Source organism: Populus alba, chromosome 14 (assembly GCF_005239225.2).
Source record: "Populus alba chromosome 14, ASM523922v2, whole genome shotgun sequence".
Taxonomy (NCBI): Eukaryota; Viridiplantae; Streptophyta; class Magnoliopsida; order Malpighiales; family Salicaceae; genus Populus; species Populus alba.
Window position 1 is genome coordinate 11,125,206 of NC_133297.1, and position 12,916 is coordinate 11,138,121.

Below are 12,916 nucleotides of genomic sequence, written 5' to 3' on the forward strand. Positions count from 1 at the left end.
GCAATCAAAAGAATGAGTATTAAATTGAATATGATTTTTTTTTAATATGAAATTGTGAAAAAAAAATTTAATTTTAAAAATTATCTCAAACTAAACAAATAGTAATTAAAATAATACGGACCAAATCTAACAAATGAGAAAGATTGAAGGATAATGAAATTGAAAAAAAATCTAATGTTATAAATTACTTCAAATAAAATAAATAGTAAAAAAAAAAAAACATGAATCATATCTGAAGGAAAAAAATGAAGTGATGTTTTGAAAATTTAGAGGGTTAGATGCAAAAATCAAGAAGGGAAGAGAAAAGAAAAGAAAAAATTATCAACGTCAAACTAGAGGTTTGTTGGCCATAGAGCCGCACAAGGATGAAAGGCCCACAAAGACAATTTGAATACTGCCCTAGAAGCCACTTTTTAGCTATTGGAATCTCCTTCACTTGCTAACTGAATGGTGCGACAATAACGAAATTTATATGGAAAAATTAAAGAAACAACCAAATTTCTTGAGGAATAATTTAAAAGTCGTCAATCATGTTTTAAACAATTACACAAGCCAGTTTTAAAACTCACCTAACCACTAGGTTTTACCATTAATAATTAGAAGAATCTCACATAATTATTAAACAAACCTTAATCACTAAAACCCATAAATCAAAACAATAATAATAATTAAAAAAAACCCTATTATTTATTAATACAATCTAAAACTAACAAAAAAACCTATTTTAAAATAAAAAGAAAAAGAGACCCTACCTAAAATTAGAAGAAAAAACAACATAAATAGAAGAAAAAGAGTTTGGGGTTTGTTGTTGTTGTTGTTGTTGAGAATCCTTTCATACCTTTGAAGGTTCGATTGACATAGAAAAAAAAACATATATTTGTGATTTGAAGTTTCTATTGAAGGGAAAGTGAATGAGAGGTTGAGTGGTGAGAAGAGAAAAAAAAAAAGATGAAGAGAAGAAAATAGAGTATTTATAGCAAAGACTTTGTATGATTATATTGCCTTAATAAGTTACACGAATTGACTTGATAATGCGAACCTCGTGATCAGATGGTCACGCAACCCACAATCAAGATTAAGATTTGATCTTGAAAAGCCGAAATAGGTCTGATAGGAGCGTGGCATAATAGAAACATGTTCCAAGACACCAACACTATTGGAATGAGTAGAATGACGCCACGAAACCAGTTAATCTTTGATAAGTCAGATTCAATTCATTCAAGAACTGAAGAATGCAAGAACCACTCTCACACGTTAAAACTGAAAAATTTAAAATAATAAACATCAAAGCTGATTTACTTGGCTTTCCAGAAATTGCTATCTTTGCGTGTGGGTTGCATGACCATGTGATCACGAGATTCGCATCAGTTGGTATCAGAGCTGGGCTCCGACATAAGGTCATGTCCTTTTGTTATTTTTTATTTTTTTTAGTGTTCCTTTAAGTTTTTTAGTGTTTGCGTCCATCTTCTTGTTCTTCGTGTCTGTGTCATCTAAACAAAAAAAAAAGTTATATTTCATCTTGTTATTGTCTTTAATCATACCAGTATATTAAAAATAAACAAATAAAAAGAATGAGAAAGGGGGATATTAATTAAAATTTAAAGGATCATTAAATTTGTGCCGCAAAAATACAACTTTTGATGAACCATAAGCAAACCACCTTAGAATCAATTAAAATTTTATATTTAATCTACTGCGAATGAGGTCGCATCACTTGAGTTGACTGAGTTTTAAAAATTCTAACCCGTCACTAGATTTATAACATTTTTTAACTTGTTATCATATCTAATATCCACATTAACTGACTGTAACAGGTTAAATCAAGTTTTATAACGCAAATATTATAGAAGAGTTGATTTTTCTTTACACCCGTAAATTTCAGTACAAAAACGACTAAATTAAGGACAATCAACATCACTGTACAGCCCAAAGCAACTAAGGCCTCGTACGGATTCCTAAACTGCATAAAGTTGCGAAGTATCACTGAGAATGGATCATATGGGAGGCATGGGAAATGAATCATTTAGGGCCCATGCACAAGCCTGGAAATCCAATGAAAAAACAAGACAGGACACATTCCCACCAGATCGTCATCTAGCACGACGACCACTAACCCACCGAGTCTGATTGCTACAGCTTCCTCCTTTCCTTCCTTCCATTTCTTCTCACAAAGCATAAACATAAACGGATCGTCATCTGTCTCTGTTTCTGTCTCCATTACAATTCTATATAGCACCAATTCATTGAAAACATGTTCTTGTAATGATGCATTTCCAAATTCCAAATCCAATTCACCGTTGAATTGAATCATACATATATAATCATGGGCTCCACCCAGTCCGCCCAAGCAGCTCAAGACGACGGAGAAGAAAGCGAAGAAGAAGAAGAAGAAGATAAAGACGACGACGAAGAAGAAGAAGAAGAGGAGCTGGAACAGCCTAACGCGAGAGAAATTACTGACAGCAACAATAATTTAGGCAAGAAGGTTCTACAACAGGAGCCAGAGATGCTGCCCTGTTACGCATCAGCATCGCCTCTCTCTCCTCAGCTCTCATCTCTAGGTACCCCTAGGCTCGGCCCTTCTATCAAGGTGTGGGACCCTTACAATGTCCTCGCACCGCCCCCTCCCCCGCTCCCGCCATTGCCTATTTTCTCCTCCGATGAAATTGGCATTTTGGAGGTGTTTTTGATCAGTCATGGAGAATGCGAGCTCAATTTGAGGCCTGATTTAGTCGGTGGGAGGTGCCACGTGTCTGCTCTGACTCCCAATGGGCAGCGACAAGCTAGGGCTCTTGCTGTCTTCTTCAACTCTCAAGGGGTCATCTTCCATTCCGTTTACTCGTCGCCCTTGAATCGTGCTAGATCAATGGCTGTCTCCGTTTGTCAGGTAAATATATAAGATTTTAAGTTTCTCTCGGATTGAAAAAAATGTGATTTTAGTAGGCAATTTGCTGTTGATGATGGAAGCCTCTTTTAATGATATTTGCTTGCAATTGTGACTTTTATCTCTGCCTTTACCGCACTTATCCATAGATTTCAAGCTATCCAAAACTGACTTGCAAAGAGCTAATGCATGGTAATGGATATAAATGTCTGTACGTTATACTTACCGACAAACAAAGGGTAAATGGTATCGGTAAATTCCTTCAAATTTTGCGGAATATTTCTCAGGATTATAGTGAAATGTGTGTAATTTGAGGATCAAGGATGGTGATACACTTGAGAAAAGAAGGGTTAGTGTTGCATGTATTTCGAGTGGGGATTCAGGCGGACCTGATTCCAAGAGAAATCTGTCATTGATAGAGAAATAGAGGCACTTAATGGTTGAGATTTAAGGCTTTTGGTAGGTGATAAAACTGCTAATGATTTTGATATTGGAAAAATACTTAAGGTATGTGCTAATGAAATTCTACTTAGTGTGGAGGATGGAATGGAGGTGTGGAGGATGGGGATTGAAACAACCACTCTAAGATAAAGAAAAACACCTCTTAGAATGAATTGAACAATTCAATGCTGCTTCTTTTTCTTTTTTTGGCTGGGGGGGGGCGGTTCAAGAAGATTTTGATTAGTTTGGAGGACGGTTAAATAAAAGGATGGATGATGTTCCACCCTTTTAGAGATATAGAAAATCACTACTCTAACAAGGGTTATATTCAGGAAGTCCAAGGACAGAGAAATCCTGCACTCAGAAATTAGAGTTTGGGATAGCTCACAACTCAATGGAATCCTCCCAAGAGTTTTACAAAATCAAGTTAAAAGCTTAACAAGCTCAATTTGCTTTTACTTAACTTCAACTCCCTTTAAATTAATGAAAAAAAAAACATATTTATACCTTGAACAAACCTCCAAACTATGAAAATAATGAAACCTACATTTCTACATCTAGACACGAAATTCAAACTAGGTAGCTGCTAGTAGGTGAATCTTGAAGGTGGAAAATTTTCCACCAAGGCTGCCAGATGTGATTTCTATCCCTAGATCTAGACATTGATTTTATTGAAGTATGCAGAAATATGTTAGTGAAAATTAAATCTAGGTAGAGATTTTGGATTTCCTGAAAGCCTGCACACTTGAGTGTAAAGTTGTCATTGCTCCTTCTAGGAAACTCCAATTTGCACAGTGTTTGAAGCGTTGGAAGCCAGACACACGTAGCTTTCTAGTCATGACCGGATTGCCTGGTGTTTTCTGCAGAATAAATAATGTTTTACCTTGAAGTTAATCCTAAAATCTGAGCCTGTTGTGAGAATTTTCAGCTGTCCCGAACCATTTTTAGCATCATTTATCTCATCTTCATTTTCCATGTTAGTTTTTGAATATCAGGAATGCTCCTGCATCAGATTTGGGTATATAAATGATAAGTTTTTGTTAAAAAAAAAAAAAAAAAAGAAAAGGAGAGAAAGAAATGATAATTTTTTGGTCATTATTGTGTTTGTTCACTTACAATTTTGAAAATTTATCTCATTATTATAATATTATTTATCAGCATCGAAAATACTAGAAATTTTTCCTTTGCATCTTTTCTTGCGGTGCTCAAATTGCTAACTTTCTATTTATGATATTGGAATCTGAAATTGATAGATTTTAGTTACCAACTGTATTTGTTTGTTTGCGATCAATGATTATATATCCCCTCATAGTCTGTTTGCGATAGATAGGAGCTGCTTTGATATTACTAGGAATATTTTCCTACATCTTGTGCTATTCAGTGGAGCGAATTGTCCAGATATAAAAATCTTGCAGGAAATGAATTTTGCCGAGGAACAAATACAATCATCGGACGCACTCATGGATTTGAGCATGGGGCTTTGGGAAGGTTGCTCTCTTTCAGATATATATACACCTGAAGTTCAGAGCCTGCTTGAAAATCTTCAGCCCGACTTTTGTGCACCATCTGGAGAATCAATTAGGCAAGTGGAATTTAGGATGGTTCAGTTCCTAAATAGGACAGTCCTGGGACTGCCTGAAAAGTTGGGATCAGATTTCTTGTTGCACCATCAAAATGAGAGCCATGGGTTTTCTCATGACAGAGATGGGCCTTCTCTACCACCACCTTCAAATTGGGATATGCAGCATATGCTTCATAGGCACCGACAGGGCCTCGCAAGGAAAAAGTCTGGTAAGAGCAGGCTACAATTTGTGACTACTACTTGCAATCACGAGGGTGAGGATGAGATCTCACTTAGGGAAGCCAGCCACCAACACACGATCCATGATTTGAATATCAGGAACTCATCCTCCCAGTAATCTTCATGTGGTGGGTGTTTTCACGCATTCAATTCCTATTAAGTGTCTACTCACAGGCATCCTAGGGTGCAGCCCAGTAATGACGCGTAAGATCTGCATCGAAGATTCTTCGGTGACAGTGTTACAACATTCAAGTAAAACAGGTTGGCAGATTAAACGCTTGAATGATACTGCACATCTGAGACTTCTCTAGGTGGAGAATTATCAACTCCTCAATTGGAGCTATCGATGGGATAATGAGCTGTTAATTTATTGAGCAGAAGCTGTTATTTTTTCTGTTTATGGATGTATTTAGGCTCATGATTTCACATGTATTGATGCTGCTTCTGCATCCTGTTGTAATTTTGGTTTATTTGCGTACAGATTTGCCAACTTACATCAAACAAAAATAGATTGGTTTGGAAGTTGGCTTTTGTATTGGATGATTCTTTTGATCTATAGCATTTACGAATGTTGTTGTGAAGTGACAGATAACTTTTTCTTCCTTCCTTTTACGTTGTTGTTTTGAAGTGACATGCACCTTACTACATCATTAATTTGTTCTTAATGAACTAATTCACGCAGTATCTCAAGGTTTAGTCACCTAATCATTTACTTAATCGAGGCAGAGTCAGAAAGGACCCATCACCCATCCATCATAAACCAAGCAATATGGCATGTCGTGGACCTGAAGGGCTTTGGCAAGCTAGAAGCAGCCCTTGCCAACCTCATCCACAAAAGCCTTTAGATTCTTATCCGAGGAACCACCGTCCTTGACAGCATCCATGGCTAAATCTTTCCATTTCTTGGCGTTCTTTCTGAAGTCTTCTCCCGTCATTCCATCTGCCATGACCAAATCCAAGCTCCTCTTAATCTCATCACCCTCAACTATCCCTTCTTCATTAGCTACCACCCTCACTCCTGTCTTCCACACGTCTTCAATCAGCTTGGCATTTGTTCCTTGATCCGTCCAGTGTGGAAATGCCACAACTGGAACCCCCGAAACTAAGCTCTCCAAAGTTGAGTTCCACCCACAATGTGTCACAAAACATCCAATCGAAGGATGAGACAAGACCTCCACTTGACAACACCAAGGTACCACCATCCCTTGTTTCTCCAATATTGCCTCTCTACAGGCACTCAATTGATCATCTTCTTCTTTCTCTTTCTTCTTATTCTGTTCATCCCTTATAACCCACAGGAATGGAAGACCGCTCTGTACCAGCCCCCGAGAGATCTCTTCCATTTGGCGGTTTGATAACACCAAAATGCTTCAAAAGATACATAAACCACTGATGATTTAGGCTTCGAGTTCAACCATTCAGTGTAATCTCGAGCCTTGGAAAAGATCCCTCCGAAGGATTTATCAATGGATCTTTCCATCCAGAAAGCAGATGGAATCAATGGCCCGATTCCAATCAAGTTGAACTTTTCAGTGGCATTCATAGCCCCCAACTCCAATGCATCGAAAGAGTTGACAAGCACTTTTGGGTTGGTTTCCTGGCTGAGCTGCTCCAGTTGCTCTTGAAACAACTGGAGTGCCACAGTACTAGTATTTGAAGGAAGTAAAAACGAGGGAAGGTCACGGCTAGCAAATTGTGGGAGCCCTGGTAATGCAATAACATTAGAAGTGTCCTTGCAATTACTGAAAATATCACCATAACCATTGAAGTAGTAGAAATAGATGTCGAAGACAGTAGCAGGCTGAATCCAAAGAAACGCTGCTGGGAGATGCTGTGCACGTGCCACCTCCGCTGCCCAAGGTAGAAATACTGTGTAAACCAAACAGGTGATGGGCTTTCCTTCTTTTGCACTATCTACGATGAGTTCATTGAGAGTTTGTGAGCCTCGACGTTTGAGCTCAGACATGTAATGCACCCTGTCATCTTCAGGCTTGAGCCCATCGTCGTAGCCATCCGAAAAGGTAACAAATGACAAACCATCAGGGAACAGAGTTTTCGACATGCGGCGTTGAGCAGAGAGAGAGGTAGCAAGAGTGACACGAGCACCAATAAGCGTTAGACGCTTGGCGAATTGCAGGGAAGGATTTATGTGGCCTTGTAAAGGTAAGGTCACCAGAAGGAAGTGAGGTTGCTTGATCATGGTGGCTGGTTCTGTGGCAGAGACTGGGTGGAGGGTTCGACTTAGGTCGAGACTTTTTCTCGCAAGCAAGGTGGAAATTAGGAGGAAGCAACGTTCAAGGAAAGAGTGAGAGCATGCATTCTAAGGAGTGGACAAGCTTGCTTAAATAATAGAGGATGGATTGAAGCATGACGTTTGTGATGACGATTTGGAGAAGAGATGCAGTTGTGATTCGCAAGAAAATCCTAACCTGACGTGCATGTTCTTTTTTAAAAGGATGCTTGCGGGCCAAACTCATATTATTCTCTTTTATTATTATTAATGGCGCTCTTTAAAGAGTCGGTTGCGTTTGCTTACTTGTTGTATTGAGAGCTTGTTTATATTTTTTTAATGTTAATTTTGTTTTTGTTAATTTTTTTATATATATATTTTAGATCATTTTTGATTTGCAAATATTGAAAATTATTTAAAAAAAATAAAAAAAAATTATTTTAATACATTTATAAGTGAAAAAGTCTATATAAGTATTTCATAAAAATAAATAAATAATCATTTATGTAAATAACAGAAAAATAATTTGTTAACAAATAACCAAAGAAAAATTGATAAAAATTGAAAAGATAAATATAAATTAAAGATATTCAATCACACAAAATGAGACATTCATTATTGTTTACTAAACTTGTTTAATTAAAATCAATAAAAATAAATCCTTAACCTAAAAACTCATGACTTAAAAGCTAAACACAAATGAAATTGACTAAATAAATCCATGCTCTAACAAAAATATTATGCAAGGCCTAACCAACAATATTATTTTTAAAAATATTTTTTTTATTTTTAAAAATAAACTTTATTTGTATAAAGCCCAAAAAAAATTCTAAATGATTTAACATAACATCTTGAAAATCAAACACAAAACAAAACAACTCTAAAAAAAATTATATTAAAAAAATGGCATGCAAAACCCGTGACCTGAATTATGAGATCGGGATAAATTTATAAAAAAAGAAATTAAAGATAATTACAAAATCGATATTTAAAAAAAAAAAAATGTAGAGCAATAAAATCGTATGAAGTCGAATATCTAACAAATCAAATGTCAAAAGATGAAATCAAGAAAAAAAATACACAAGAGGATCTAGAAAATAAAAGTGAAAAAAAAAATAAATTAGAGGGCAACTAAGAATTTGATTTAATAAGCACTTTTGAAACAGATAGTAATTTTTTTTCTAAAAAAAAACTTGAGTACACAAACTATTTTGATATGTTTTTTTAATATTAAAAATTATAAAGTGTAAATCAAAAAGGTTTATCCAAACATCTAATAATCATCTTTGTAAATAATAAAAAATGTTCACATTAACTAAAAAAAAAAATTGAAAATATTAAGAAATGGATGTAGATCAAATCCATAAATAATTCATGCAAATAAACGGTTTTGTAAAACCAAACAGATACCTTAGCTAAAACTTCTCCCAAACAGTTTTGTTTTCTTCTATCATATTTTACAGGAATCAAGGCCATGAACAATTCATGCAAATAAACGGATGATTTCTTTGAACATCTTTCTCTGTAACTCTACCTCAAGCAGTAAATCATGGCATGAAAATAAGCAATTTTATTTGTTTATTTTCTTGCTTGTGTTGTAGATTCAGCCAACGGGAAGTTCACCGTGGCATTTGTTTTTCCGGATGGAATGGCGTTACTGTTTTCTGGGTCAATAGATACTCCGGGCAGTGAGTGGAAGTCTCGAGGACCGAGACAGGCTGTTCAGCTCTCAACGGCAACTTCTCAGGAAAAAGATCTCGGAAAGTTGCTAAGAAAAAAAAAAAAAAAGTCAGAATCTGAAGACTCTCCGCGCATAAGTCAGTGGCCGTCTGACCTGAATTTGATACCTCTCAGTGGCGCAGGGTGACTGTGAGTCTGGCGTTCTAGTCCTCCGACATCAATTTATTTTTGAGGTATGAACTAGCGAATTCTTCCTAGATTAGTAGATTAGTTTTCACTAATCAGCTGCTAATGAATCTGCTCCTGGTATTAAACAACAATCTAGGAAAAAGAAAAGGAATAAAAGGGCCTAATATAAATTATTTCACGAGAGCACCCATCTATATACAGTAGATATTGGTTGGTGACGAAGAGATTATTCCAATTTCCACAAGATTAAACAATCAACACTTTAAAGGGTTGTAGAAGAGACTAGCCTTGGTGATCGTGTTTCATCGCTGGGATAGATTATTATTTTTATAAAAAAATTAATATTTGTATATTAAAATATAGTAAAAAAGATATAAAAAAACTAGTTATGATAACTTTATAACAATGTTAAATATTAAGGTTAAGTCAATAATGAATATTTGTTCAAATCCAACTGATTTGAAAAATAAAATTAAAATTATAAAAATTTTGATAAAATAATCAAAGAAAAACAATAAGAGATCAAAAAGAAGATGATGAAATTGAAATCATTATTACCATTTGAAAAAACAAAAATTATAAACTTAATTTAAAAAATAAAATTGAAGTCAAAAAAACTTTGATAAAAGAGTAAAGGGAAAAAATAAAAAAATTAAAAGTAGAAGACCGAGTCAAAAAACATTATATATACAAATTAAAACTAAAAATTAAATTGAAAAAAAATAAAACTTTAACAAAAAAATAACAAAATACATAAATCAAAAATTTAAAATGTTTGAATTGAAATACCAATAATAATAAAAATCATAGTTTTATTGTAAGAGGGGGAAAAGAAAAGGTTACTAGCAATAAACCGATGATATTTAAATAACATGCACCACTTATAATAGAAAAAAAGCACCATTATAATGGAAGACTACAAGAAATCAAATTATACAGCAAAAGTCTATTTTTTTACAATGAGAGCCACTCACATGATGCCTAAAGTACATGGCCCTTACATATGTTATTTTTTCAAATAAAAGATATTTTTTAATGATAAATTATGTTCCGACTTTAACCAAATTAATAATTAACAAAAACAATTGAGGCTAAAAGACTCTAATATCCTTGATACACACACACATATATATATATATATATAAGACACAAAAGTAACTACAGGATTTCGCTGCCAGTTTTAGTGTTCGTGTTATGTTATGTATGGCGATTCCTATTAAGTGCTGCATCTCAGTCTAGGTGACAGAAAAGCTGCATAACTGGAATACTGGTGACTGGTGCATTGAACCATTGTAGAGGTGCTCTTATCCCGAGCCAAATTTGACAATTATGTTATCAAGTTTCGAGCTAGGAGGGTAGTCAAGAAAGTTAAAAAAGAATTGGGTATATACTATTTGATCTTTATTTTTTTAATAATATATAGTTCAAGCTTGGAAGGATTGAACTGGGCTGTCTGGCTCTAACCCCATCTTCTTCTTCTTCTAATTTTCTCAACAGATCGACTAATTCTTCATTGCCTTGTTTGCAATTTATATGACATCCAATAAAATTAATCGATTGGATTAAGATTGGACTCCTTGACTGAAACCTTTACTTTCATCAACAATTAATTTGTCTCGGATGAACTAGAATTAAAAAAAAGATGACAGGACTGATCATATTTATAATAATCCTTCATAAATAACCCTGATTTAGAGAAACACTAAACTCAAACAAGATTCTTTATTATCTGGAGAACGTAGAATTTATAGCCATCAACAACCTGACAAGAGGAAGTACTATAGATAAACAAGAAGCAAAAGAATAGATAAACAAGAAGCTAAGTGTAACTTGGAGTGCAAGGATATGTGCAAAGAATCTCCATCGATCCATGGACTTCAAAGTTCAACATCATAAATCTCAAGAAAGGGTTCATCCACGAATCTATTATTTGCACTCAGGAGGGGGGCCCTGAGGGAAGCGTCTCAGGTCAGTGCAGTAGTTGTAAATCATGAAATATTTCAGAACCCATCTCAGTCTTCTTCTACTTGGAGCATCAAGCTCATTGGTTTTCCATGCACCGTCAGAGAAGGCGGTGGAAGGCTTGGAACCACAAGAAGAAGTACCGTAAGACCAAGTACAGGCATTGGCCTTGAAGTTTCTGTAGTACGCGGTGAAGGGCGCCTTGGTCCAGTCAGTTTTGACCAATCCACCTCTTGTAGCCCAGTCATCAGCATTCCAAAGGCTCGAGTAAATCCTCATGGGTTGGCTCTTGGGAAATGGAACTCCTATTGATTCAGCGTTTTTGAACACCCTGATGGGAACACTGTCCACCAAGAAGCTGAAAAAAGATGGTGAGAAATATCGCGTTAGGAACAGCAGCCAGCTTTTCGAAGCAGAGAATATCAGAATTAGGACAGGATTGATTTATTACATGATGTGCTGAGGATTCCAGATGATGGAGTAAGTGTGGAAGTTCCTCGTGGGGTCAAACCAGAGATAGAATTGCTGCTCTCTGTTTCCCTTCCCCTGGGTGAATACGTTAGTGTGCAAAATATAAGGGTCGCCACTAAGGTTTCCCAAGAACTCGAAGTCGATCTCGTCATGCGTTGGTCCTTGCGAAGACAACTGCATGAAAAAAACAAATAAATTACTACTAATTAGACTGTGAATATAAAGGAAATTATAAATAGAAATAACAATTAATTCGTCAACTTAAACTTGATATTAATCTGGAAGTGGCTGACACAAAGTCACATGCATTTTTTTTAAAAGTGGACGTCTACGTGTTGTTTCCTGAAAGAAAAGTGTGCAGGCAGGGCTGGGTAGTAATCATGCTCGTGAACTTTTAGCCATGGCCATTTTATTCTACTTTAGATGGAGCTGCTTTCAAAATCATTCTGGTTTGAAGGTGACTGTATATATATATATATATATATATAGAGAGAGAGAGAGAGAGAGAGAGAGAGAGAATCAAACTATCTTTTGAAGAATCATCATGCACATACATAGTAGGCTGTTACAGTGCCAGCAGAGTTGCCAGCGACAAGTTTGAGCTGCATATCAATCCTCCCGAACAAGTACTCCTTCTTGGACTGAAATCCAGACCCGGAAACCTTGTCTAGAGACAAAGACAGGAGCTGTCCTCCGTTGAATATCTTTGCACGTCGGTCACCCCATGTTAAGTCAAAATCCTGATGGAAGTTGCCTGAAGCAACCACCGCCATGGAGCATACCATCACAAACAAGGAGAATCCATTACAAAACAACCCCATTTTTATTTTTTGTTATATCAAGAGAGAAGAGAAGAAGAAATTAAGGAAAGATATATTTGATGTGAATGTTGGGAGTGGTGGTGGTAGGGTTTATATGGAGAGTTGTATAGAGAGAGAGAAAGGAATTATGGTTGTGAGAGAAAAGAAGAGATGAGTATGGAGGAGGTGGGGGACGCGTGAACAATAACTGGTGGAGCTAAAGACCCAAAAGCTGGCGACAGCTTTGCCACAACCAAAGCTGGAAGCTTTTGTTTGTGATCTTTTGGTGGTTCAAAGCAGGTTTATTTTTCGTTTTTTAAAAGTATTTTAAAAAATATATATTTTTTATCTTTTAAATTAATTTTTTTTATATAGTTAGATTGTTTTAATAAGTTAATATAAAAAATAAATTTAAAAAAATAAAAAAAAAATACTATTTCAATATATTTTCAAATAAA

The 12,916-nt window shown here is 35.5% G+C and overlaps 3 protein-coding genes across 3 annotated transcripts; 1 reads left to right on the forward strand and 2 right to left on the reverse strand.

The window, feature by feature from the left end:
• Positions 1-1,995: 1,995 nt before the first annotated feature.
• On the forward strand, positions 1,996-5,707 carry LOC118041781 (uncharacterized). Its single transcript, XM_035049273.2, has 2 exons — positions 1,996-2,887; positions 4,741-5,707. The coding sequence occupies exons 1-2, from the start codon at positions 2,324-2,326 to the stop codon at positions 5,242-5,244; spliced, it is 1,068 nt and encodes a 355-aa protein (XP_034905164.1). The 5' UTR covers positions 1,996-2,323; the 3' UTR covers positions 5,245-5,707.
• A 65-nt stretch (positions 5,708-5,772) lies between these two features.
• On the reverse strand, positions 5,773-7,362 carry LOC118041780 (phloretin 4'-O-glucosyltransferase-like). The gene is given in 2 exon segments (XM_035049272.2): positions 5,773-6,498; positions 6,501-7,362. Coding segments are annotated over 2 exon segments (1,395 nt in total). The 5' UTR covers positions 7,327-7,362; the 3' UTR covers positions 5,773-5,929.
• A 3,566-nt stretch (positions 7,363-10,928) lies between these two features.
• Positions 10,929-12,631, reverse strand: LOC118041778 (xyloglucan endotransglucosylase protein 1). Its single transcript, XM_035049271.2, has 3 exons — positions 12,213-12,631; positions 11,639-11,832; positions 10,929-11,545 (listed from the first exon to the last, which is right to left on the reverse strand). Exons 1-3 carry the CDS (start codon positions 12,477-12,479, stop codon positions 11,152-11,154), a joined length of 855 nt encoding a protein of 284 aa, XP_034905162.1. The 5' UTR covers positions 12,480-12,631; the 3' UTR covers positions 10,929-11,151.
• Between the last annotated feature and the right edge of the window lie 285 nt (positions 12,632-12,916).